The following is a 23,251-nucleotide window of genomic DNA, read 5'->3' on the forward strand; positions in this document are numbered from 1 at the left end:
CCTATCCTTTTTAAACTGCAGTACCCAGAACAGGACACAGCACTCCAAGTGGGGTCTGACCAAGGCAGACTAGAGCAGGACTGTTAATTCCCTTGATCAGGACATTAGACTTCTGTTGATGCAGCCTAGAACAACATTAGCTTTTTTGGCTGCTGCATCACACTGTTGACTCATTTGAAGCCTGGGATCTACTCAGACCCCAGATCCTTTTCACGTGTCCTTCCGGCAGTGAGCCATGACCCACATTGTTCAAGAAATGCAAGTCTAAACCAGGGCTTGCTAATGTGGTGGACTCAGGATGTTGTGGACTTCAGCAGGTCAGAATAGGAGTTGTAGCCCCAAACATAGATGGCACCAGGTTAGGAGAGGCACATGGAATTAATCCCTATGGTCTTTGGCTCCACATGACATTCACTCAACACTTCAAGTGGAATTTCCTTTGCATAACCAGCGTGTGTGTATGTGTGTGTACATGTACACACATCAGCTTCAAAGACATAGGTATTTTCTTCCTGTTTGGGAAAAGGCTCTGTGCATTAAAAAAAACCCCCATCATGCTCTTTCACCAGCAGAATCTCAGTGAGCAGAAATGTCAGTGGTTGCGTATGTCTTGCAACACACACAACAAAGGACACAAAGCCTTTGTTCTACGAACTCATGTTTGCAACGATAGGAGGAAGTTTTTGATTTGCGCAGAACTCCTCAGACCGGCGTGATTGAAAGGGAGGCAGGGAAAGAAAAGGAAGATGACATGCTCCAAATAATCTTGATTGAATAATACGGTGCATACTGAGCACATAACAGTTCAAACAAAAGAATGCTAGCTGGATTATAAACCAGGTGGCTTTCAAGAATCCCCAAGGGAGGGAAATGGGACTTAAGCAGGAAGCAAACAGAAAATAGTTTAATGAAGGAGTGGATAGTTAATAGGATAATAAACTATTGGATATTAACCTGTTTCTTCTACCCCATTGTTTTCTACTCTTTGCCGCCCAATTGCCTGGGGTTTTCCTCTTGCTGCATTGGACTCTCAAGAGATAAAGATGAGAAATTTTTGGGGCTTTTTACAAGGGAAAGGACAGGGTGAGTGAGGTCTGTCTTTCATCCAACTGAACATGCAGTCTTTCCTATGAAGGAAGGTGCAGTGTGAACTGCGCTGTTTGACCCAGATTTAAAACAAAGCTGCCCCATCATAAATGAAGTACAGTAATTTGTTCAGGGGAAGTAGCCTTCGAATCATGTCCACGGAAACCCTACGCATAAGAGGACAGCAAAGAACACAGGAACTTGATGGCTCAGACTAAAGGCCCGTCTGATCTAGCAAAAGCATTCTTTGCTTGCATTTCTGCACATGTTTGCCTAGGAGCAAGTTAACTCTCAATTTGAGGTGGCTTATTTTTTTGCTAGACATGCAAAAGATTGGGCAGTGAGCACATAATCACATCTTGCATCAGCGAAGGCCATGCTGGAAGGTGTGCAGATGGATCAGGCTTGTTTTCTGCTGCTCCAGAGGGTAGGACCTGGACCAATGGATTCAAATTATAAGAAAGGCAAATTCCAACAAGACATTGGGAAGAACTATCTGTTGGTAAGAGCTGTTGGATGGTGGAACTGACACCCTCAAGCTGGTGGACCCTCTTTCACTGGAGATTTTTAAGCAGAGGTTGGATGGCCACCTGCCACGACTGCTTTAGTTGAGATTCCTGCATTGCAGGGGGTTGGACTAGATGACCCCAGGAACCCTTTCCAACTCTTCCGTTCTATGACTCTATGGTATAGCACCTACTTTTTTTTAAAAAAAAATAATTTTATTATTAATTTCAACATAACATTGTATCAAAAAACATATCATCCTTAAATATCCCCCCTATTTTTCCCCTTCCTCCTCCCCCCAAAATAGCCCACCCTCCCCTCCCCCCAGACTTCCCTCAGTTCCTCTCTCTGGTTTATCAACATATGTTATTTTCTGCATGTTACAAAACTGTACAGATCCTTAACTTATCTATCTAGATGTTATCAATAAGAAGTCTATGAATGTTTATTCAAAACCTGCCAAGGAGTCCAGTTCATTTTGTTGTTTCTTTAAATACTTTGTAAAGGGTTCCCATTCATCTTTAAAATCACAGTTATCCTTGTCATGTAGTTTGTGTGTCAGTTTTGCCAATTCTGCGTAGTCCATCAATTTCTCTTGCCACAGTTCTTTGGTTGGGATTTCCTTGTTCTTCCATCCTTGTGCTATTAAGACTCTTGCCGCCGTTGTCCGCATACATAAAGATATTTTTCAGTTTCCTTAGCAGGTCTTTTCCTACAATCCCTAACAAAAATGCTTCAGGTTTTTTGACAAATGTTAGTTGGAACATTTTCTTCAACTCATTATATATCATTTCCCAATTTTTTTTTTATTTTACTACAGTCCCACCACATATGAGGTATAGCACCTACTTTGCATTCAGAAGGTCCCAGGTTCAGTTCCCAGCAGCTCCAGGTAGGGGTGGGAACACCTTCTGTAGAAAGCCGTAGAGAGCTGCTGTCCGTGTTTGTGGACGGTACTGAGCTAGATAAGCCAGTCACCTTTTTAGTATAATGTGCCTTCCTCCGATTTCATACCATGTGGCATAATGCTATTGGGACATCAGTGTTGTGGCTGATACATGGTGTGTAAGTATGTGTGTGTGGGTTGGGTCCCTCTCTCATCAGGCATTTTATTCCTGTGATGGAATTCTGCCCATCTTAGCAGATCAAATGCCCATACGATACCTTGAGTCTCACAAATTAGATCATTGCCCTTCCATCTTGGAACAGTCAAAAGTTGTTTTGTTTTGTGTGTGTGTCCAGAATAGTTTATTGCTCTGACATAGCTCTGGCCCCCGAGCCCTGAATACCACTTGTTAATCAATGAGGCATAGTAACTTCCACTACAGTTTTGACCTGTGAAAGGTTTTTGAAAATCCCATCTGTTCCCAGAAGATGGGTGCTTGTGTCAAGAGAGAAATAATGCCAGTGCTCACTTTAATCAGAATTTCAAAATGGTGGATTCACCATTATTACTGGAGTGCACCATGGAGAATTTAGGGCGTAATTTTCATATACCTTTCCTTTCCCTGCCTTGTTTCATGAAAACCTAGCACTGTGGTTTGATTTGTTCAAAATGGTCTTCTCCACCTCCCAGGAGCAACCAAATGTATTTCCATTGATGACTCTTCCTTGGAATAAAGACTTGAGTTCCTGCAAGGCTGATTTGTTGGTAGCTGTGCAAGGATCACCTTGAATCTCTTCCAAGCAAAGCCTAGACCTGCCTTTCCCAAACTGGTGTCCTCCAGATGTTGGTGGACTCTCGGCCAGCCTTTCCCAGAGGTCCTCCAGATGGAAGGACCTCTGGGAAAGGCTGGCCGAGAGGGGATCTTCCATTGTCATCCTGCATTATTGCAATCCCAGGAATTGAGGGATCAGTATGTGATTGCAGAAGTTCCTTTGTGTGCTTGTCATTTTGAGACTAGTTTAAACTGCCCTATACACACACACACACACACACACACACACCGTATTTTTCGCTCCATAAGACGCACATGACCATGAGACACACTTAGCTTTTAGAGGAGGAAAACAAGAAAAAAATATTCTGAACGAAACAGTGGATGTATGATTTTTGTGGTTCATGCTGTGGCCTCAGACATGTGTTCAGATGGTGAATTTGCATTGACCCAATGCAAAAATCCTGAGGATCCATGTGGATCCGTGCTTTGTAACCACATTTTTGCAGCATTGCAGCCCCAGGAAACAGTGGATGCATGATTTTTTTTGGTGCAGGCTGTAGCCATGGACGTGCTATGTGATCTGATGGTGAATTTGGGGTGACCCAATGCAAAAATCCTGAGGATCCATGGGCTTTTACCTCCCCCTCCCAGGCAGCCTCCTTTATCTCTAGCATCCCTTATCTCTCTCCCCGATCTGCAAAGAATCAGAGGCTTTGTTTCAACACCCCCTTCCCTCTTTCAAAAAAAAAAAAAAAAAAAAAAAAAGCATTATCTGCTTTTTGTCCCTGGGCAATTTGGCTCCAGGGACCACGCATTCACTCCGTAAGGCACACAGACATTTCCCCTTACTTTTTAGGAAGAAAAAAGTGCATCTTATGGAGTGAAAAAAATGGTGTGTGTATATAGTATGCACATTTTTTTTTGAACTTCTTCATTGGGAACAGTATGCTGATTCAGGTGTGCTTTTCAGAATGGGACATGGCTGGACGTAGGTTCCCCATCTCTGATCTAGTAGTAGTAGTTGTTGTTGTTATTCCCCACCTTTTCTCCTGCCAGGGACTCAAGGCAGATTACAGGTGAATAAGAACCGCTAAATGAGGGTCTTTCCCCATCAATTCCTACATGATCTGTTGTTGTATTTAGTTGGAAATGCCAGAGATTGAACCTGGAGCCTTGTGCATTCGACACACGTGCTCTGCCACTGAATTACGGTCCCCCGTACACACACTTCTTAGTTTCAACCATAAATCACACTTTAAGGACCTGACTTCTCCATTTCCATCGTTGCTGTGCGTGTTTCATTTCTTTAATTCTACTTCCTAACCCTGTTGGTTAATCGATTGGGTGCTCCCTGGAGTTTCCGGGATAGATGTGCGACGAACTGCTAAATCTTTTCAACATCGTTCATGTGCCATTTTATATGTGCGCAACACTGCTGGGTTATAAAAAAAATAAATAAACTTAATTTCGCTCTCATAAATTAACTAATTTGGATTTATGTGATTATGTGGGGAAACCCAGCCAGATGGGTGGGGTATAAATAAATAAGTTATTATTATTATTATTATTATTTTATTTATTTATTATAGCATAAGCCTCCCACCCTTCTCTCTGAAGGTCACTTTAACTGTCAGGTCTTCCAGCAAAGTATCCTGGGATTTGTAGCTTCTGAGACTTGTGAATTCTGTGGTGGCTCTTTTCCCTTCTCATCGAACTACAGTTCCCAGAATCTTCTAGGAAGAAGGAATGACTTACAACTAGTGTGGATATTACAGAGTTCTCCAGTGCCCCACCAACATAATTCAGATACCTAACCACAGTATGACTTAGGGTTTTTGAAAATATTTTAGTGTAGTTTTCTGATGCTGGAAATGTGTGTGCAAGCACATAAGATAAAAATAAAGAAAAGGCACTATAAATATGTAAAAAAACACAAAAAACTAATACAGAACGTAAAGCGAAAACAGTGTGGAGCATCTGACAATCTGGCCTGTTAAAATGCTTCTTTCTTTGCCGGCTTGAGATTTGAACCCAGGTTTCCTGGACACAAAAATCACTGCTTTTACCTGACAAGCGGCAGGACAAATTGTACACTAGTCATGGCATCCGTGGGGCGTGTTACATAAAATAAATATATGCGAACATCTCCACCTGCCTACATTTCCAGGAATGTGTCCTGATGTGAAGGGTTGACTCAGAGCTTCGTTCTCAAAAAATAGGCTTGGGACTGTGATGTCCTCTTCATCGCCTGCTTCCCTTTTTTGAGCAGCATGGCACTCTGTCCATTTCCTGTTCTTCTGTGTGACGCATTTTGATTCCCCCCCCCCCCCAATCTCTTGCAATTCTGAATTTAGCCCATTCGCCTGTGAGGAAGCGAAACTGTCCTTAAAAGACAAAACATGCCAGTCTGAATGTGCAGCTTCAGCCAATCAGGCAATTCTTCAGCACCGCTGAAATGAATGGGGAACGGTGGCTGCACCCATCTCGTTATTAATTGTTGTTGTTTAGTCATTTAGTCGTGTCCGACTCTTTGTGACCCCCTGGACCAGAGCACGCCAGGCACTCCTGTCTTCCACTGCGTCCTGCAGTTTGGTCAACTCATGCTGGTAGCTTCGAGAACACTGTCCAACCATCTCGTCCTCTGTCGTCCCCTTCTCCTTGTGCCCTCCATCTTTCCCAACATCAGGGTCTTTTCCAGGGAGTCTTCTCTTCTCATGAGGTGGCCAAAGTATTGGAGCCTCAGCTTCAGGATCTGTCCTTCCAGTGAGCACTCAGGGCTGATTTCCTTAAGAATGGATAGGTTTGACCTTCTTGCAGTCCACTCAAGAGTCTTCTCCAGCGCCATAATTCAAAAGCATCAATTCGTTACTAATTAGTTCATCATTATTATTATTTATGTGAAGGCAGGCTTTGGCAGATTGAGCGGAGAAGACTAATAGTGGGCCCAAGTGTCTTGAACATGGGTAGGCAAACTAAGGCCCGGGGGCCGGATCCGGCCCAATCGACATCTCAGTCTGGCCCACAGATGGTCCGGGAACCAGCGTGTTTTTACATGAGTAGAATGTGTCCTTTTTTTTAAAATGCATCTCTGGGTTATTTGTGGGGCATAGGAATTTGTTCATTAGTTTTTTCAAAACATAGTCCAGCCCCCCACAAGGTCTGAGGGGCAGTGGACCGGCTCCCTGCTGAAAAAGTTTGCTGACCCCTGGCCATGAAAGAGGTTTCTGCATGTGCCATAGAGGGGGCAGAGGGGGCTCATTCATGGTGTGTGTGTGTGTGTGATTGGGTGGTCATTTTTATTTTGATTTTATATTTCATGGTTTTATATTTTGATTTTTTTCCCTGTGAACTGCCCTGAGACCTCCAGGTATAGGGCGGTATATAAATTCAATAAATCATCATCACCATCATCCACCTGGGAAGGTAACCCATCTAGGAGAAGGAAAATGGATCCTAAACCTCTGCTGCCCTGTGGAATAATTTCAGGACAAGAAAAGGCTAAGGAGGAAACCCTACATAAAATTAAACTGTTGCAGTGAATAATGCTAACTTTTGTGTGAAACGGGCTGAGCGCAATTTAGTTCTGGAACTTTAAACAAATTCCTGCACCCAGAACATGCTCACAGCCATTCTGTGAGAGGTAAACTACATCACCCAGAATCCTTTGAGGGGTGGGGGATGTGCTTCGAATCTGCTCTAAAGATTTAGTGTGTACACTGCCTAACTTTTAACCGCTCGCCTGCACTGCTGTTGCTCATCTTCTCAGTAAGGAGTCTCAGAACAAAGTTTGAAAAGCACTGCTTTAAAAATGCAGCTTGCGCCTTCTCTATTTCCTTCCCTTTCTCCTGTCCACCGTATTTTTGTAACCCAATTCATTGGAACCAATGAGTGGGGGAAATTGGGTGTAAGCACCCGGGTGACACAGGACTCTTCTTCCATGAATGTTGTTAAATGCATAAATAAACAACAACCGTGTTACTAAGCAATGGCGTCTACCCAGCAACCATCCCGGGTTTGCTTTTCACCCAGCCTCCTTGGCACAGGTGCCAAGCTGGAGGAAACGGGACACTTTAATTTGATTAAAAGCAAGTCATGCTTGTTATGGAGCGTGGCCTGGGCTTAATATCATGTTGCTCCGCTGAATGCAAGTATTGCATAACTGGAAAAGCTTGAAGGTTTGAGCAAAATAGAACCCCAGCGATGATTCAGCAGGAAGATCCTTCTGAATTCTGTGTTTCGTTTCATTTTCCCCCCCTTGCTGAGATGGAAACTCAGGAAATTTAGCAACTGGTGCAGTGACCGGGCATAAGAACTTCAGTTAGTCATCAGTTCCAAGCATACATCTCTGTTTAAAACTGGCATCTTGGGCTCTCTCTGTGTGTGTCTATCCCTGTAACAAATGTTGTTTTCTTAAGGGGTGATTCATCCTAAACAGAGATGGCCTGTGAATCTCAGACATATTTTGGGCATGTGCTGAGTAGAGGAATGCAGTGCAAAGGCGCATTAGCAAAGTATCTTCAGCTGCCATTATTATTATTTATTATATTCCATCATAATTTCTATTTATTACCCTCTTCTCCATTATAACGTCTGGGGCAAGGAGGTTCCAGGAATTTTGAAAGGATGCTAACAAGCTGGAACTTGCTTCGAGGGTGGTGGGTGACCAAGATGATGAAGGGGTCTGGAAATCAAGCCTTTTGCGGAATGGATGAGGGGGTTCGGTAGGCTTACTGTGAAGAAGCCCAAGAGGTGATATGAGAGCCATCTTCAAACGTGAGAGCTGTTTGACAGTAGAATGGATCACCTCCAAAGATGCTCCTTCGTTGGAGGTTTTTAAGCAGAGGTTGGATGGCCATCTGTCAGGGATTCTGTCGCCATGATTCCTGCATTTTAGGGGGTTGGACTAGATGACCCTTGCGAGAGAGGGCCTTTTTGGTGGCTGCTCCCAGACTTTGGCACTTCCTCCCTGGAGAAGCTGGACTGGCTCCCTCCTTGCTGTCCTTCCTCCAACAGGAGAAGACAATCTTGTTCCAACAGCCTTTGGCAAGCACAACAGCTTTTAATGGTTCCCTGATGTTTTTATTATAAAGTGGTACCTTGTTTACTGAACAGCTTAGTTGTTGAACAAATCGGTTCCCAAACACTACAAACTCGGAAGTAAGTGTTCCGGTTTGCCAACGTTTTTCGAAAGTCAAATGTCCGATGCAGCTTTCATTTGAGTGCAGGAAGCTCCTGCAGCCAATTGGAAGACGTGCCTTGGTTTTTAAATGGTTTCAGGAGTCGAATGGTCCACTGTAATTAATAATAATATGTTATTGTAGTTTGAATAGATTTATTAGATTGTGTGTGTGTGGTTAGATAAATCTAATTCTTTCATTGTTGAATGGGTTTTGGAGTTTTTCTTTGTTTTTAGTTGTTCTTTTATCTGCAAGCTGCCTTGGAAAAAGGGTGGGGTTTAAGTAAAAAAAAAAGGTAAAACAACAACAACATTCTTCCTGATGTTTAGTCCGAATCTGCATTCTTGTAACTTGAAGTCATTGCCTCAAGTCTTACCCTCCAGAGCAGGAGAAAGCAAGCTTGCTCCATCTTCCATGTGGCAGCCATTCCAATATTTGGAGATGGATCTCATATCTCTTCTCGGCCTTATCTTCTCCAGACTGAACACCCCCAACTCCCTCAACCTTTCCGCGTAAGACTTGGCTTCCAGCCCCTTTGCGGGGAGGGGTGGTGGTCTCAGAGGTGCGCCTTGCGTCTTCATTGTGTGGCATAGACACTTAAAAAGCAGCTAAAACAAAAAAGGCCCTTTACCATGAATGGGGAGAGTGGTCTTCCACATGAGGGGGGGGGGTCCAGTGCATGGGGCCCCTTTTCACACCAGCCAAACTTCAGCTGGTGAAGCGGTGAGGCCACTGGCCAGTGTGTTTGCGCATGGACCAGCCACTGGGGTTGTCGGAAGTGCCGGGGGGGGGCACCGCACAGCCCCCAGATCGAGACAAACCTCTCCGGGCGTCTTCCTCTGGAATGCAGCATGGGACGGTCATAACTCTTCAGTCCCGTTGAGCAGCAGCGACACATAAGCGAAAATATGTGCACTCTCAAAGAGCAGAGTAAAGCTGGAAGCTGAGGCTATGAGGTGTGGCATTTAAGTAATTTATTAAGCAATACAGCAGTACCTCTGGTTGCGAACGGGATCCGTTCCGGAGATCCGTTCACAACCTGAGCAGAATGCAACCTGCGTCTGCACATGGCGGGTCACGATTCGCCGCTTTTGCGCATGCCGTGATGTCATTTTGATCATCTGCACATGTGTGAGCAGCGAAACCCAGAAGTAACCCATTCCGTTACTTCTGGGTTGCCATGGGACGCAACCTGAAAACGCTCAACCTGAAGCGTCTTTAACCCGAGGTATGACTGTATCACATATGTGAGAGGCGTCCTCTCACATCTTCTCCAAAAGAGAGAGAAAAAGTAAAAAAGACAAAAGTACAATACAACGGAAGAGATAGGACTGGCTTCTGTTTCCCACACTTTCCAAGCATGGAATGTAAACACAGACATGTGACGTGACAATCACACATCCAGCAACGGGAGAGAAGGGAGGGTGCCTCAGGGTGTTAAGCCCCATGTAGCTCTCATGCTTCGTTTCTGCGTATGGGGGGTATTCATCTGAACCCCTGTTAAGAGATCCACCTTCATAAGCCAGCCAGCAGGGTCCATCCATTGCATAGCCAAGTCATATTCCAGACAGCAGGCAGTGCAGACACCTCACAACATGGATTTGGGGAGGGGTGGGTGAGATGCCCAGCTAGCACGGTTCTTGCAAAGATACGGCTGCTTTAAGCGCACACAGGTCTGAGCCTCGTTTCGGCAGTGAAATGTTGGGAGATTTACGGCAGCGCTATAAACTCTGGTCAGCAGGGAACTATATTTTGCATCTCTCAGTTCCTCCTCGCGGGGAGTTGCTGCACAGCTGCTCCTCAGTGGCTTCCCGGAATTGCTGCGGTCTTACTTTCGCCGAGGTGGCAGAAACAAAAGGGTGGTAGAGCACCTGCATGCAGAAGGTCCCAGTTCATTCCCTGCCACCCCCATGTTTAGGAGGGGAGAGAGACTCCGGTCTGAAACCCTGCAAAATCACTGCCGCTCTGACTTCCTGCAGGTTCTGATTTGGGATTGAACGCTCCCCTGTATTTTTTCTCTTAGAATTGGGTTGGGAAACCTCAGGCCCTTGGTATACTCTCCTCAGGCCACACCCTCACTGCTCCTTGCTTTGCAACCTCCTTGAGTGTTTTTGCCTGACCGGGATGTGTCCAAACTCTGGTCATGCCTCTTGCTTGCCTGAATGAGGAATGGAGAGGGATGGGGCAGCGTGGATAGAAACCAGCTTATGGTAAAAAAGGTAAAGGGACCCCTGACCGTTAGGTCCAGTCGCGGACGACTCTGGGGTTGCGGCGCTCATCTCGCTCTATAGGCTGAGGGAGCCAGCGTACAGCTTCTGGGTCATGTGGCCAGCATGACTAAGCCGCTTCTGGCGAACCAGAGCAGCGCACGGAAACGCCGTTTACCTTCCCACCGGAGTGGTACCTATTTATCTACTTGCACTTTGACTTGCTTTCAAACTGCTAGGTTGGCAGGAGCAGGGACCGAGCAATAGGAGCTCACCCTGTTGCGGGGATTCGAACCGCCGACCTTCTGATCAGCAAGTCCTAGGCTCTGTGGTTTAACCCACAGCGGTACAAAAGGTAAAATTTATGTTCAGCACTTGGCACACTTCTGCCTCTGCCCACCACTGGGATGTTCAAATATCTTTAATACGGTCAATGACCAGGAAGCAATTTATAAAATATGACATTAAGAGTAGTATTGTGCTACAAGTAACAGTAAAAATATGGCCAATTCACAGAATTGGTGCTTATATTTAAGACCAGGTTTCGAGTTTTAAGTTTTTAAAATTCAGTTCAGGAGTCGCTACTGTTTATTATCGTTCCTTCGATGTTTACAGTTTGAACTCCTTTGTAGACATCATTGCTCGTCTTATTCTTGTTGCAATGTAACAGTACTTTGCCACGGACCTGTTAATTTCGGGCTCTTTGTCAGCTAAGAGGTGTCTGATATAGGTGTCGTCTGTACTACGAGGTATTTTCCTCAGAATCGGTTCGAGCAGCTCTGTTCTTGAGTCTCGATATAATGGGCAGTATAAGATGACATGCCCAATGGTTTCGATTTCATTGCTGTTACAGGGACATAATCTTTGTTCGATCGGTATTTTATTGTATCTTCCCTCTAGAAGAGCTGAAGGGAAAGCGTTAAAGCGGGCCCTGGAAAATGCCCATCGGTGTTTAGCGTTGTCTAGAACTTTGAGATAGTTTGCTAGATGGGGCCTTTGGGAATTGTATAGAAGTTTATAAGTTATCGGAAGTTGGTTAAAGTCATTTTGGGTTTCAATGTCCCTGAGTCTTTCTTTGATTATGTTCTTGGCCCTTCCCCTTTCTAAACTTAATAAATACTCTGGGGAGAGACCATATGTGGCCAGTTTTCTGAGAATGCCCTTCGACCAGCTAGACTGGAATTTGTCAAGAAGCATCAGGGAAAGTAGTCCAACCGGCGAGTTGTTAAGTCTTAGCCAAGTGCATAAGGTTCTTATCCATACTTTGGCTTTAATGCTGTATAAGCCCGCTTCCAGTCGTAAGGCGGCGTTTGGGACGCATTTAGGTGTTTGCAGGAGTGATCTAAGGAAACCTGATTGTATCTTCTCATATGGGTCTAGATTAGAGAGGGAGACGAGTGGTGCGCCGTATAGGATTTGTGCTGTTGGTTTTGCAACGAATAGTTTAATTGTAGCAGGAATGAAATTTCCTCCCGTTGTACGATGGAATCTTAGGATTGCTCTTGTACTTTTTTTGTGCTGTAAAGGAGCTGTAGTTTATGTGGGCAGTCTTCTTCCTTGATGCTTGGAATATCACTCCTAGATATTTAAAGCATGTCACTTGTTCAATCTCCTGATTGTCTAAATTCCATCTGTATATTTCCCTTTTGTTAGAGAAAACCATGATTTTTGTTTTTTGGTAGTTCACTGCTAGTTTCTCTTCTCTACAATATTGGGATAAGCTGTTAAGAGCTCTTTTGAGGCCCATCTGAGTCTGGGACAATATAACCGCATCGTCTGCATAGAGTAAGATAGGCAGTTTTTTGTCTGCTAATTTTGGGGCGTGTGTATCTGCTCCTTGTAGGTGATCTATTAGGGAGTTTATATAGATGTTGAACAAAAAGGGGGCCAAAATGCATCCTTGTTTAACTCCCTTTGTTGTTCTAATGAAATTAGAGAGTTGACCTTCTTGGCTGCATCTTATACGAAGTCGTGAGTTGTTGTACAGTTTGTATATTAGTAGCAGCAGGCGTCGGTCTATGGATGATTTGTTGAGTTTGTCCCAGAGTCGAGTTCTTGGGATGGAGTCAAAGGCTGCTTTCAAATCTACAAATGCTGCGAATAGGTGGTGATTGTGATGCGTCGTGTATTTCTCAGCTAGGTGCTGTAAGATCAGGCAGTGATCCATTGTGGATCTCCCTTGTCTAAATCCTGCCTGTGCATCATCAAAAATCTTCGCTCTTTCTATCCATTCGCACAGTTTCTCACTGAGGTGTTTAGCGTATAATTTACTTATTATATTCAGGAGGCTTATAGGTCTATAGTTGGAGGGATCGTCCCTCGAGCCTTTTTTGTAAATGGGAATAATGATGGAAGCCCCCCAGTCGTATGGGATCTGTGCAGTTCTATCTATATATGTGAACAGAGAGGCTAGCAAGGGGGCCCACCAGTTCGCATTGGTTTTAAATAGTTCCGCTGGTATACAGTCAATTCCGGGGGCTTTCCCGTTCTTTAGTTGGTCAATCAGCAGATGAGTCTCTGTTAATGAGACTGCTGGCCATGGCTGTATCTGATCATCCGGTATGTCTAATGCATAGGACCCATCGCTAGATTCCTCGTAAAGATTATGGAAGTGCGTTTCCCAGGCTTTCATTGATATGCAGCAGGATAGTTGTGATAGGCCCCTATCCGGCTGTACAGCTACGATTCTCCAGAATAATGATGGGTTACTTGATTTGGAGGCCTCTATCAGTTGCTGCCATAATAACTTCATTGTGTATCTTTTCTTTTGTGTCAGAAGTTTTTTGTAACTTCTTTTGGCTTCAAGCATCTTTTGTCTGTTGTCCTCTGTTGGATTATCCTTATGGCAGATAAAGGAGAGGATCAATGATTTCTTGGAGGTTATACACTCATGATCGAACCACTCCCTGGAAGTCTTCCGACGGTGGGGAGACTTGGAATTCGGTTTTACAACAAACTCTTGAATTTTTTGTATAAGCATTTCATATGTTGTCATCATGTTCGGGGCGCTCTCCTCTATTTCTAAGCACCCTTCCATAATTGCTTTTGAGAGACGGTAGCTCTCCTCAGTTTTATACCAGTTAGATATCCACTCGCTCACTTGTCTGTTCCATCTGATTTTCTTGAGGCCTGTTCCGGGTGTTAGATCTGGTTGATATCTGTGTTGTGGTTTGGGCAGATCAAAGGGTAAATCACACACGAGGGATAAAGGTAGATGATCACTTTCAGCTCTTGCTGTAATGGTGAATTTTGATATCCTAGGGATCAAGTCCTGGGAAACAATGCAATAATCTATCGTTGACAGTTTGTGTCCTGACCAATATGTGTATTGACCAGGATAATCTCCTTGTATAGCCCCATTCAGTAAGTGTAGATTCTGTCTGTAGGCCATGTGTGCTAAATGTAGTCCTCCAATGTTGCATGTCTTATCGTAGGATGATCTTATCATTAGGGGTGGGATAATTTCCATTTCTGGAGGCCATTGGTGAAAATGTGCATATAGGGCGTTGTCGTTAGGGCCCACTTTTGCGTTTAGGTCACCAGCTGGTAATATCATGGCTGACGGGTGTTGTCTCCTCCATTGCACCACGTGGGCTTCCACTTCTTTCCATAGTTGTTCTACTTGTGCCTGCCAACGACATGTAGGTAAGTATAAGTTTATGCATAGCAGTTTGCTTTGTCCGAAATCTAAAACTGCTGCTACAGACCATTCATCATTGGAGGGTAATTGGATAATATTAGCTTGTATCTGCGTTGAGAACAGCAAGGCTAAGCCTCCTTTGGGTCTGCCCCCTCTTTGACTAGGTGTTGCTCTTTTAATACACGAGTGGTAATTATCCAGGTAGAGCTCGTCTATCGACCAGGTTTCCTGGATGAACAGGATGTCAAATTTAGTGAGGAAGTCCATTAGATTGGGATCTTTGCTTTTAGCTCCCCACCCTGCGATGTTCCACGTACAGGTGGTCAGCTTGTGATTTTTGGTTGTCAGACATCTCAAGGGACAATCAAGCTTAGGTTTATAGCCAATTTGGGATTTATCATTCATTATGTCCGTTTTGGGGTGTGTAGTGGGACATTTTGGCAGGGTGTGAACTTGGACACATTTTAGTGTCCCGGAGGGGCGTTCTTTCCCCGTGACCTTATTTCAGTCCGTGTGGATGGTGTCTAGGGCTCCTAGGTTGTCCAGAAAGATTGAACCGTTCTTGCCTGGTGGTACCGCTATTTCAGCTTGATGTGTTATTGTTTTCTTTGTTATAGGTGGTTCCGTAGGTCCGAGTTCCTCTGGCGATAGGAATAGCCTTAGTATCCACTCACTGTTGGATAGCGGTTTTGTGGTATAGGTTGCATAGTTAAATTCCCTGGTGACGGGTGTGGCTAGGAGTGTAATAGTTTTCCTTATGGATGCTAATCTTTCAATTAGTGCGTCCTGAGCTTTATGTATTTGTTCAATAGTTGCTATGAAGCGGTTTTCCTTCTCTATGTTGGAGCTTTCATCTGGTACGTGATTTGGGGATAGGGTTTTTGGTCTTTTAGCCAGCTGGTTTGCGGCTTTGTCTGCCTCTAGTTGAAGCATCTTACAGTTCTCGTCCGTCATAGACATCGTCGACTTTGTTTTTATCTTATCAGTCTTGATTGTTTCGATGAGAGGAGTGGGAGTACCGGACACTTCGAATAGGCGAGTCACCTGCAATCCAACCCTTTGTAGCTTGTCCTTATTGTCTGAAACTAGTTTGGTTGTGTGCCAGTCTCTGAATGTTACCACAACTCTGTTTAGGTCCTTGTCTGATGGCAGAAATTTAACATTAATGGTGTTTTCTGCTGGGACGAACCTTCTAACGGCTAATTCAGTTTTCTTGAGAATATAAATTCTCTGTTGTGCTGGAGAAAGGAGATCTTTGTGCATGTATACAGGTAGGATGATGAGTTTTTGTTGGTTTAGAATTAGATTTCTGCGAGAGTATGTTGTTTTAGGAGTAGTTTCTTGCTTAGGGATCGGGTTTTCTCTTGATTTTCCCGCGGTTACATTCGGGAGCGCTAGTTGCTCTGTTGAATTATGAAGCCTAGCCTTATGGAGTTCCTCTGTTGAATTGAAAAGCCCAGCCTTATGAAGGTTTTTGTTTGGGCTTGGGCTTGGGCTTTTATCAAGGGGTGGCAGGACTGGGTTAGCTGGGTTCGTATTTCAAGCCAATCCGTCGTCCGGGAGCTCCAAGGTTGTAAGTCAGGGTAGCCGTATCAGTAAACAGTGCGACGATAAAACAATAAAACAATAAAAGAATAAAAGAATAAAAGAATAAACTAATTAAAACGAGGCGACAAGACAGACAGCCAACAGTCTTTAAGGTCCTTAGGGTGCAGTTTTGGGGTCTTGAAGAGGCTAAAACTAATAAAAATGCTTAGTTGAAATCAGAGGCTCTAATTAGGCTGCTACCTCCGTTGCCATCTTGGCCCCTCCCACTGGGATGTTGTCCCCAGATGGTCACCTGGAAAAGCATGCAGCCCTCAGGCTGAAAAATTCCCAATTCCTGATAAATGTTCTGATCTAGCTTTCTTCTCCCTGCCTTGCTAGTCTGTGTGTGTGCAACTCGGGATTTTGTAAGGAGGAAAGTTCAGTTACTGAACTGCATGTCAACAGCGTAATACAGCGTCCAAAAACAAAACATAACTAATCTAGGCTTCGTCAGGAGATGTATAATGCCCAGATCAGAGGATGTAATAGTTCTGCCTTGGTCAGACCACATCTGGAGCACTGTGTTCAGTTCTGGGCACCACAGTTTAAGAAGGGTACTGACAAGCTGGAAGATGTACAGAGGAAGGCAACCAGGATTATCCAAGCGCCTGGAAGCCAAGCCTTTTGAGGAATGGTTGGGTATGTTTAGGGTGGAGAACAGAAGGTATGGTTGTTGTTGTTTAGTCATTTAGTTGTGTCCGACTCTTTGTGACCCCATGGACCAGAGCACGCCAGGCACTCCTGTCTTCCACTGCCTCCCATAGTTTGGTCAAACTCATGTTTGTAGCTTCTTTAACACTGTTCAACCATCTCGTCCTCTGTCGTCCCCTTCTCCTTGTGCCCTCAAACTTTCCCAGCATCAGGGTCTTTTCCAGGGAGTCTTCTCTTCTCATGAGGTGGCCAAAGTATTGGAGCCTCAGCTTCAGGATCTGTCCTTCCAGTGAGCACTCAGGGCTGATTTCCTTCAGAATGGATAGGTTTGATCTTCTTGCAGTCCATGGGACTCTCCAGAGTCTCCTCCAGCACCATAATTCAAAAGCATCAATTCTTCAGCGATCAGCCTTCTTTATGGTCCAGCTTTCAGAAGGTATGGTAGCCACCTTCAAATGGGCCGTCATCACTTCCCCCAAATATTCCTGGGAACTGTAGTTCAGAATGGGTGCTAAGACTTCTTAGGAGACACCCGTTGCCCCTCACAGAGCTACAAATCCCAGCACCTTCAAACAACAGTTCCCAGGGTTTTTTGGAGGAAGTCATGTGGGGGGGGGGACCTGCAGCCCTCAAGGCGTTGCTGGAATGCAGCTCCTATCATCGCTGACCATTAGCCATGCTGGCTGGAGTCAAACACATTGGGAGGGCAACAGGCTCCCAGCCCCTGGTTTAAAAGCTAGCCAGCAATTGGTGGTGTTCTTAGACAGAAAACAAAAAACACCCATGGTTGACAACCTTGTGCTCAGGCTCATCAAGCTGTAGATTTCAATCTAGTCACTAGATATGTGCTTTTGAACATCGGAAGCAATTCCCTACTAGAAAGGGGCTGCTTAGAGGACTTTGGTATCTGCTGGAGTCCTGCTGTTATGGCACTTTAATCTCTCGGCAGATGGGGCAGATAACCCCAATTAGAAAAGCCGGGCTGTTCTTAGGCTGCATTCAGACAGCACTTTTATTCCTGACATTTCCTTACCTGAACATTTCCATGTTTTACGTGATCTTTCACACATCGTGAAATCCACTTCTGGGAATCTAGCAGAAGCTCATCGCCCATGTTAACCCTGCAAAATCATGTGCTGTAACTTTCCTGCTGTTTTTGTGGCTCACAGCATGTGACAGAATTTGGGGGACTTATTTTCCGGCATGCAGTTCCTTCCCCCTATTTTCATGGGGAACAGAAGCACACATGGGCATAAGAGAAGGTGACATGTCCAATGGCATCTGCTGTGGTGCCTTACTGGTATGGATGAAATTTAGTGTGCCGTGGCTCTGTAGATCAATCAGACAGCTGCAGTTTCATAAGGCAATAGTTAAGGCAGTGCAAAAGGTACATTAGAAAGCTTGGCAACAGTACTAGTGTGATCACCAGGAAAACTAAGGCAGTGAACCCCAAGTCTGAATGCATCCTTAGATTCTTAATCTTGGGTGGGTTCCTAGAAACATCACCAAGTTCATACTGACTTGCTTGTTATTTTCTACACTGCCCGCCGTTTGAAGATCACAGGATGGTTTACAAGACAGGCAACCCCCATTTAGTGTGGGGTTACGTCCCAAGGCACCACACGGCTCAGTGAAATCACGTATATTTGAAGCACCGTCGCAAGCCTGCAAGCACCCCGTTCCGCCCCTTTTTGTGATGATTTGGGATTGCTTTCGGGGACGGCGCAATAAGCGTGTGCATGACTGAGCGCGTGTTGAACGGGTATAAATGGGGCCTTGCCTGTATAAAACCACAAACCTACATAACATAGTAACCAACAAACACAACTGGTCCCCCCCCCCAAAAAAAAACCCCCACTTTCTCTGACCCTCCTGGATTTTCAGAAGCATCACAAATGCAATTAAAACTGAATGGGAATGCATTGCTCTTGATTAGGCGTTTGTTTTGGCAAATAGTTATCGACTTGTAGGTTGTTTTTTTACGGAGGAGATTTAAGAACAACAACAAACTCTCGTGCAGGTCAAAGACCGGGGCCCCGAAGCCACACGAAGGTTTTTCAACTGGTTTTATTGGAGCATCAACTTGGGGGCCATCGTATCCTTGGGAGGCATCGCGTACATCCAGCAGAACGTGAGTTTTGTCATCGGCTACATCATCCCAGCTGTTTGCATCGGGGTGTCCTTCGTCGTCTTTCTCTGTGGCCAGAGCTTCTTCATCACAAAGCCCCCTGACGGCAGCGCCTTCACAGACATGTTTAAGATTTTGGCCTATTCGTGTTGTTCCCGGAAGAGGCCTGAGGAATACTCCAGCAACAGGTATGTAGCTGGGATTTCCTCCTTCTAGGCAGTGTTCGAAATTCCCCAGGCGCGTTTTGTGACTGGCGTGGGTCCAGTAGCAACCACGTGGAGATCTCTTAAGGCCAGGTTGGGGTCTGTCCTTCCTGGGACCTGATGGGAGTTGTAGTTCAGCAGCAGCCAGAGGGCCAACCCTACCCTAGAATGTGACAGGATGTTGGGAAACTGATTCATACGGATGCATTCACACACACACACATTGTTCTCTCCAAGGGAAAGAAATCTTAGGCGAGCTTAGTGGCCCGATTAAATAAGCATGAATGTTTGCTTGTTATCGAAAGGAATGTCCTGCCTATGTCTAAGATAATTGAAGGCAGATTAACGACCCATAAAGTAATAAATTGTAAAAAAAAATACATGATGTTGAGAAGAATGAGCAATTAACAGCCATGCAATAAAGCACACTTTGGAAGATTGAAAAGGCAGCAGTAGCATAAATAGGTTTAAGAGGAATATTCTGCAAACACTGGATGGAGAAGAACTTCAGCGGTTGCTGCTGCAGTCTCTGTCTCAAAAGAGAGAGAGAGAGAGAGCGTGTTTTTAGATGCTGTGCACCCATATTGGAGAAAACTTAGAAAACATCTTTGGCTTTGGGAGCGTTTGGATGCCGTTTTTGAGCCAAGATGGCGGACTGAACCTTTCAAAGCTGCACTGATTTTAAACCCAATTTTGTATGATAGTTGTAAACACTGATTTCCAAACTGCCCTGATTTTGTCTGTTTGTTTCTTAGAACTCCCAAGCAACACTGGGGATGGGGCTGCTAGTATACTATACAGGTTTCCCAAAATTTCCAGTTTTGCTGTGTTGCATTCCTTTTGGATCCATCTCCCTTCTTCCTTCTTTCAAGTAGAGACACCCAAGGGGTACTTCATCAACCAGCTCCCAAACAAAGCCTCTTCGAGATGGCCAAATCATCCCATGGAGGACCATTCAGGGAAGATAAAGTTGAGGATGTGAAAGCGCTGGTCAAAATCATTCCAGTCTTCCTGGCCCTCATACCTTACTGGACGGTCTATTTTCAGGTTGGTGAACAGGGCCCAATTCGGTTTTTGGTTCCTGTATGTCAAGAGCAGCAAGGGGGCTAGATTTGCCACCTAAACAGTCTTTGGCTGTTAGTGCAGAGGGCGAAAGTCCTTGACGTTTTGAGATGGAGTCGCGGGTGCCAGTCATAAAATGGCTGCCGCAGGAGTGTGGCTTGATGCAAAATGGCTGCCGCGTCTAAAAAAAGTAGAAAAAGAGGCAAGAGCACAAAATAGATTGCAGGGAAGCCCAACGACGTCTGGGTCTGTTTGCAAATCAATTGCTTTCAAGGAGAAAAAGTGTGTGTTTCTAGGGACAAGCAAGTATTTGCTTCCCATGTTGACATCAGCCAATAGACTGTAAGCTGCTTGGGGCAGGGACCCTGCACTCTGTAAAGAGTCATTGATGGGACCCTTGTCAGGGATGGGGGGCCTGTGGCACTCTGGGTGTTCATAGACTCCAGGGCCTTCCTCTTCCGTCCATCATGGCCAATGGTCAGGGATGATGGATGAGGTATAGTCCAGGCATAGGCAAACTCCAGCCCTCCAGATGTTTTGGGACTACAACTCCCATCATCCCTAGGTAACAGGACCAGTGGTCAGGGATGTTGGGAACTATAGTCCCAAACCATCTGGAGGGTCGGAGTTTTCCTATGCCTGGTATAGTCCATTGACATCTTGGAGGGGCACATGTTCCGACTTCCAGCAGAATATAAACAATTTCCTTTTTTTCACTTCAGATGCAGACAACGTATGTCCTCCAAAGTCTGCACTTGAGAATCCCCCAGTTTTCAAACAGCACCTCAAACAGCCATACGGTAAGTGGTCATGTGGATAGCCCTGTTTTCCTGCAGGTTGGCTTCCGGGGTTACAGTTTCATAGCATGCAGGTGGGATTGGGCGGGGGGAAGTATGGCGAAGAATCAAAACAGAAAGGAGAGCAGGCTCTGCCATTTAGCGGTCCGAGATGTGATCTCTTCCGGAGTGACCTCCTCCTCCTTTGTTGTAACTGTAGGCAGAGATAAGAGACAACACTAATTTACTGATTCTCAAAAGCATAGGAGAGTGTTCAGTCATACTGTTAAAATATTAAATGGTACCATCCTACCTTTTAAAGAATCCTTATCTATTAAGCCCTATCTGCAATATGCATTTAAAGCAGAATCATAACCACCCTGGCTTTCCCCAAAGAATTTTTTTTGGGGGGGGGAGTGCAGTTTGTTAAGAGTGCTAGGAGACCTTTATCACCCTCACAGTGCTAGAATGAACAGAGTGATTTAACAATTAATAATAATAATATTTATTCCCCGCCCATCTGGCTGAGTTTCCCCAGCCACTTTGGGCAGCTCCCAATCGAGTGTTAAAAACAATACAGCATTAAATATTAAAAACTTCCCTAAACAGGGCTGCCTTCAGATGTCTTTTGGAAATAAGATAGCTGCTTATTTCCTTGACATCTGATGGGAGGGCGTTCCACAGGGTGGGCGCCACTACCAAGAAGGCCCTCTGCCTGGTTCCCTGTAACCTCACTTCTCGCAATGAGGGAACTGCCAGAAGGCCCTCGGCGCTGGACCCCAGTTTCCAGGCAGAACGATGGGGGTGGAGATGCTCCTTCAGGTATACTGGACCGAGGCCATTCAGGGCTGTAAAGGTCAGCACCAACACTTTGAATTGTACTCGGAAACATACTGGGAGCCAGTGAAGATCCTTTAGGACTGGTGTTATGTGGTCCCAACGGCCACTCCCAGTCATCAGTCTAGCTGCCGCATTTGGGATTAGTTGTAGTTTCCGAGTAACCTTCAAAGGTAGCCCCACATAGAGTGCCTCTCCCCAGGGAACTCTGGGAATGGTAGCTCCGTGAGGAGAAAGCTCAGCAGATGCCCCTTTTTGGTTCCAGGATGCATGCAAATGGACACTGGCAGACATCCATGGGATTGTACAGGATCATTCCCTCAGGCTCTTCCCCAGATATATCTTTACCTCTATCGCTTATCTCTGCATATCTCTCTCTATACATATCTGGACTGGCATGTGTGATAATAATAATAATAATAATAATAATAATAATAATAATAATAAAATAATTTTATTTATACCCCGCCCTCCCCAGCCAAGACCGGGCTCAGGGCGGCTAACAACCAATAATAAAAACAAGTTGATTAAAATACAAATTTAAAGATTAAGATACAATGTTAAAACAATTAGGGAGCAATCTCATCATAGGAGGAGAAAGGAAAAAGAAAAAGGGGGAGGGAATCAAACTGATTCTGAGCCAAAGGCCAGGTGGAACAACTCTGTCTTACAGGCCCTGTGGAAAGAGATCAGATCCCGCAGGGCCCTGGTCTCAAAAGACAAAGCGTTCCACCAGGCCGGAGCCAGTGTTGAGAAGGCCCTGGCTCTGGTTGAGACTAATCTAACTTCCTTAGGGCCCGGGACCTCTAGGGTGTTGCTATATGTGGACCTTAAGGTCCTCCGTGGGGCATACCGGCAGAGGCGGTCCTGTAGGTACAAGGATCCTAGGCCGTGAAAGGCTTTAAAAGTCAAAACCAGCATCTTAAATCTGACCCTGTTCTCCACCGGGAGCCAATGCAGCTGGAAAAGCACTGGGTGAATATGCTCCCATGGCAGAGACCCTGTGAGGAGCCTCGCTGCAGCATTCTGCACCCGCTGGAGTTTCTGGGACAGCTTCAAGGGCAGCCCCGTGTAGTGCCCATTTTAATAAAGTAGAAATTCAAACTCCACTGGCACACATCAGGATTGTGCCCATGTTACAGACAGGGAGCCTTGTACCCACATTCAGGTTTAGTCATGCCCTTTTGATGACACCGTTCCTGCAGGTTGCTGAATGATTAATCAGTTTTGTTGGGAAGGCACAGAAGTTGGAAAGGCCAGGGGGGCGGCTGTCTCTGTGGGTGACCCCTAGTCCTAGGCTCGTCCCCCCTTCCTAAATGGTTCAGCTCACCTCCCTATCACCCTAATAACCCAAATTCATAATGTATGGTGGTTTTAATGCAGTATTCATAAATGAGGCGTTTGATCCAAAAACCTAACCTGCTTAATATTAACATGTCAGCAGTTCCGAGCAATTTGGAAGAACTGTATCTCAAGGAGCCACTGAACTTCAAGGTGGGTGGGCAAAACTTCCAAAGTTGTAAATAAAGTTCTGAGTGTGTAGGTTTCAGGCTTGTATTTCAACTTTGAATTCTGAGTGGCTGGGGTTTTTTTAAGACTCGTTTTAAGCCTGATGTTGCAACCAGCATCAACCCACCAAACCCCTAGGCCTGTATTTCGACTTTAAATTCTGTTTGGGTTTTTTATTTTACTTCATTGGACTTGTTTTAAACCTGGTAAAGGTAAAGGG

The 23,251-nt window shown here is 45.1% G+C and overlaps 1 protein-coding gene across 2 annotated transcripts in view; it reads left to right on the top strand.

Moving 5' to 3' along the window:
- SLC15A4 (solute carrier family 15 member 4) overlaps nucleotides 1-23,251 on the top strand; it is a 60,784-nt gene that overhangs the window by 3,720 nt on the left and 33,813 nt on the right. The window contains exons 2-4 of one of the 2 annotated variants that reach the window (XM_080985168.1): nucleotides 18,537-18,832; nucleotides 19,723-19,894; nucleotides 20,632-20,709. In XM_080985168.1, coding sequence (XP_080841294.1) covers nucleotides 18,537-18,832; nucleotides 19,723-19,894; nucleotides 20,632-20,709 — 546 coding nt within the window. Of the gene's footprint in view, nucleotides 1-18,536; nucleotides 18,833-19,719; nucleotides 19,895-20,631; nucleotides 20,710-23,251 lie in introns of both variants that reach the window. The other variant, XM_080985167.1, reaches the window with a different exon arrangement.

Source organism: Podarcis pityusensis (genome assembly GCF_964106645.2).
Source record: "Podarcis pityusensis genome assembly, chromosome: 16".
NCBI classification, from domain to species: Eukaryota; Metazoa; Chordata; class Lepidosauria; order Squamata; family Lacertidae; genus Podarcis; species Podarcis pityusensis.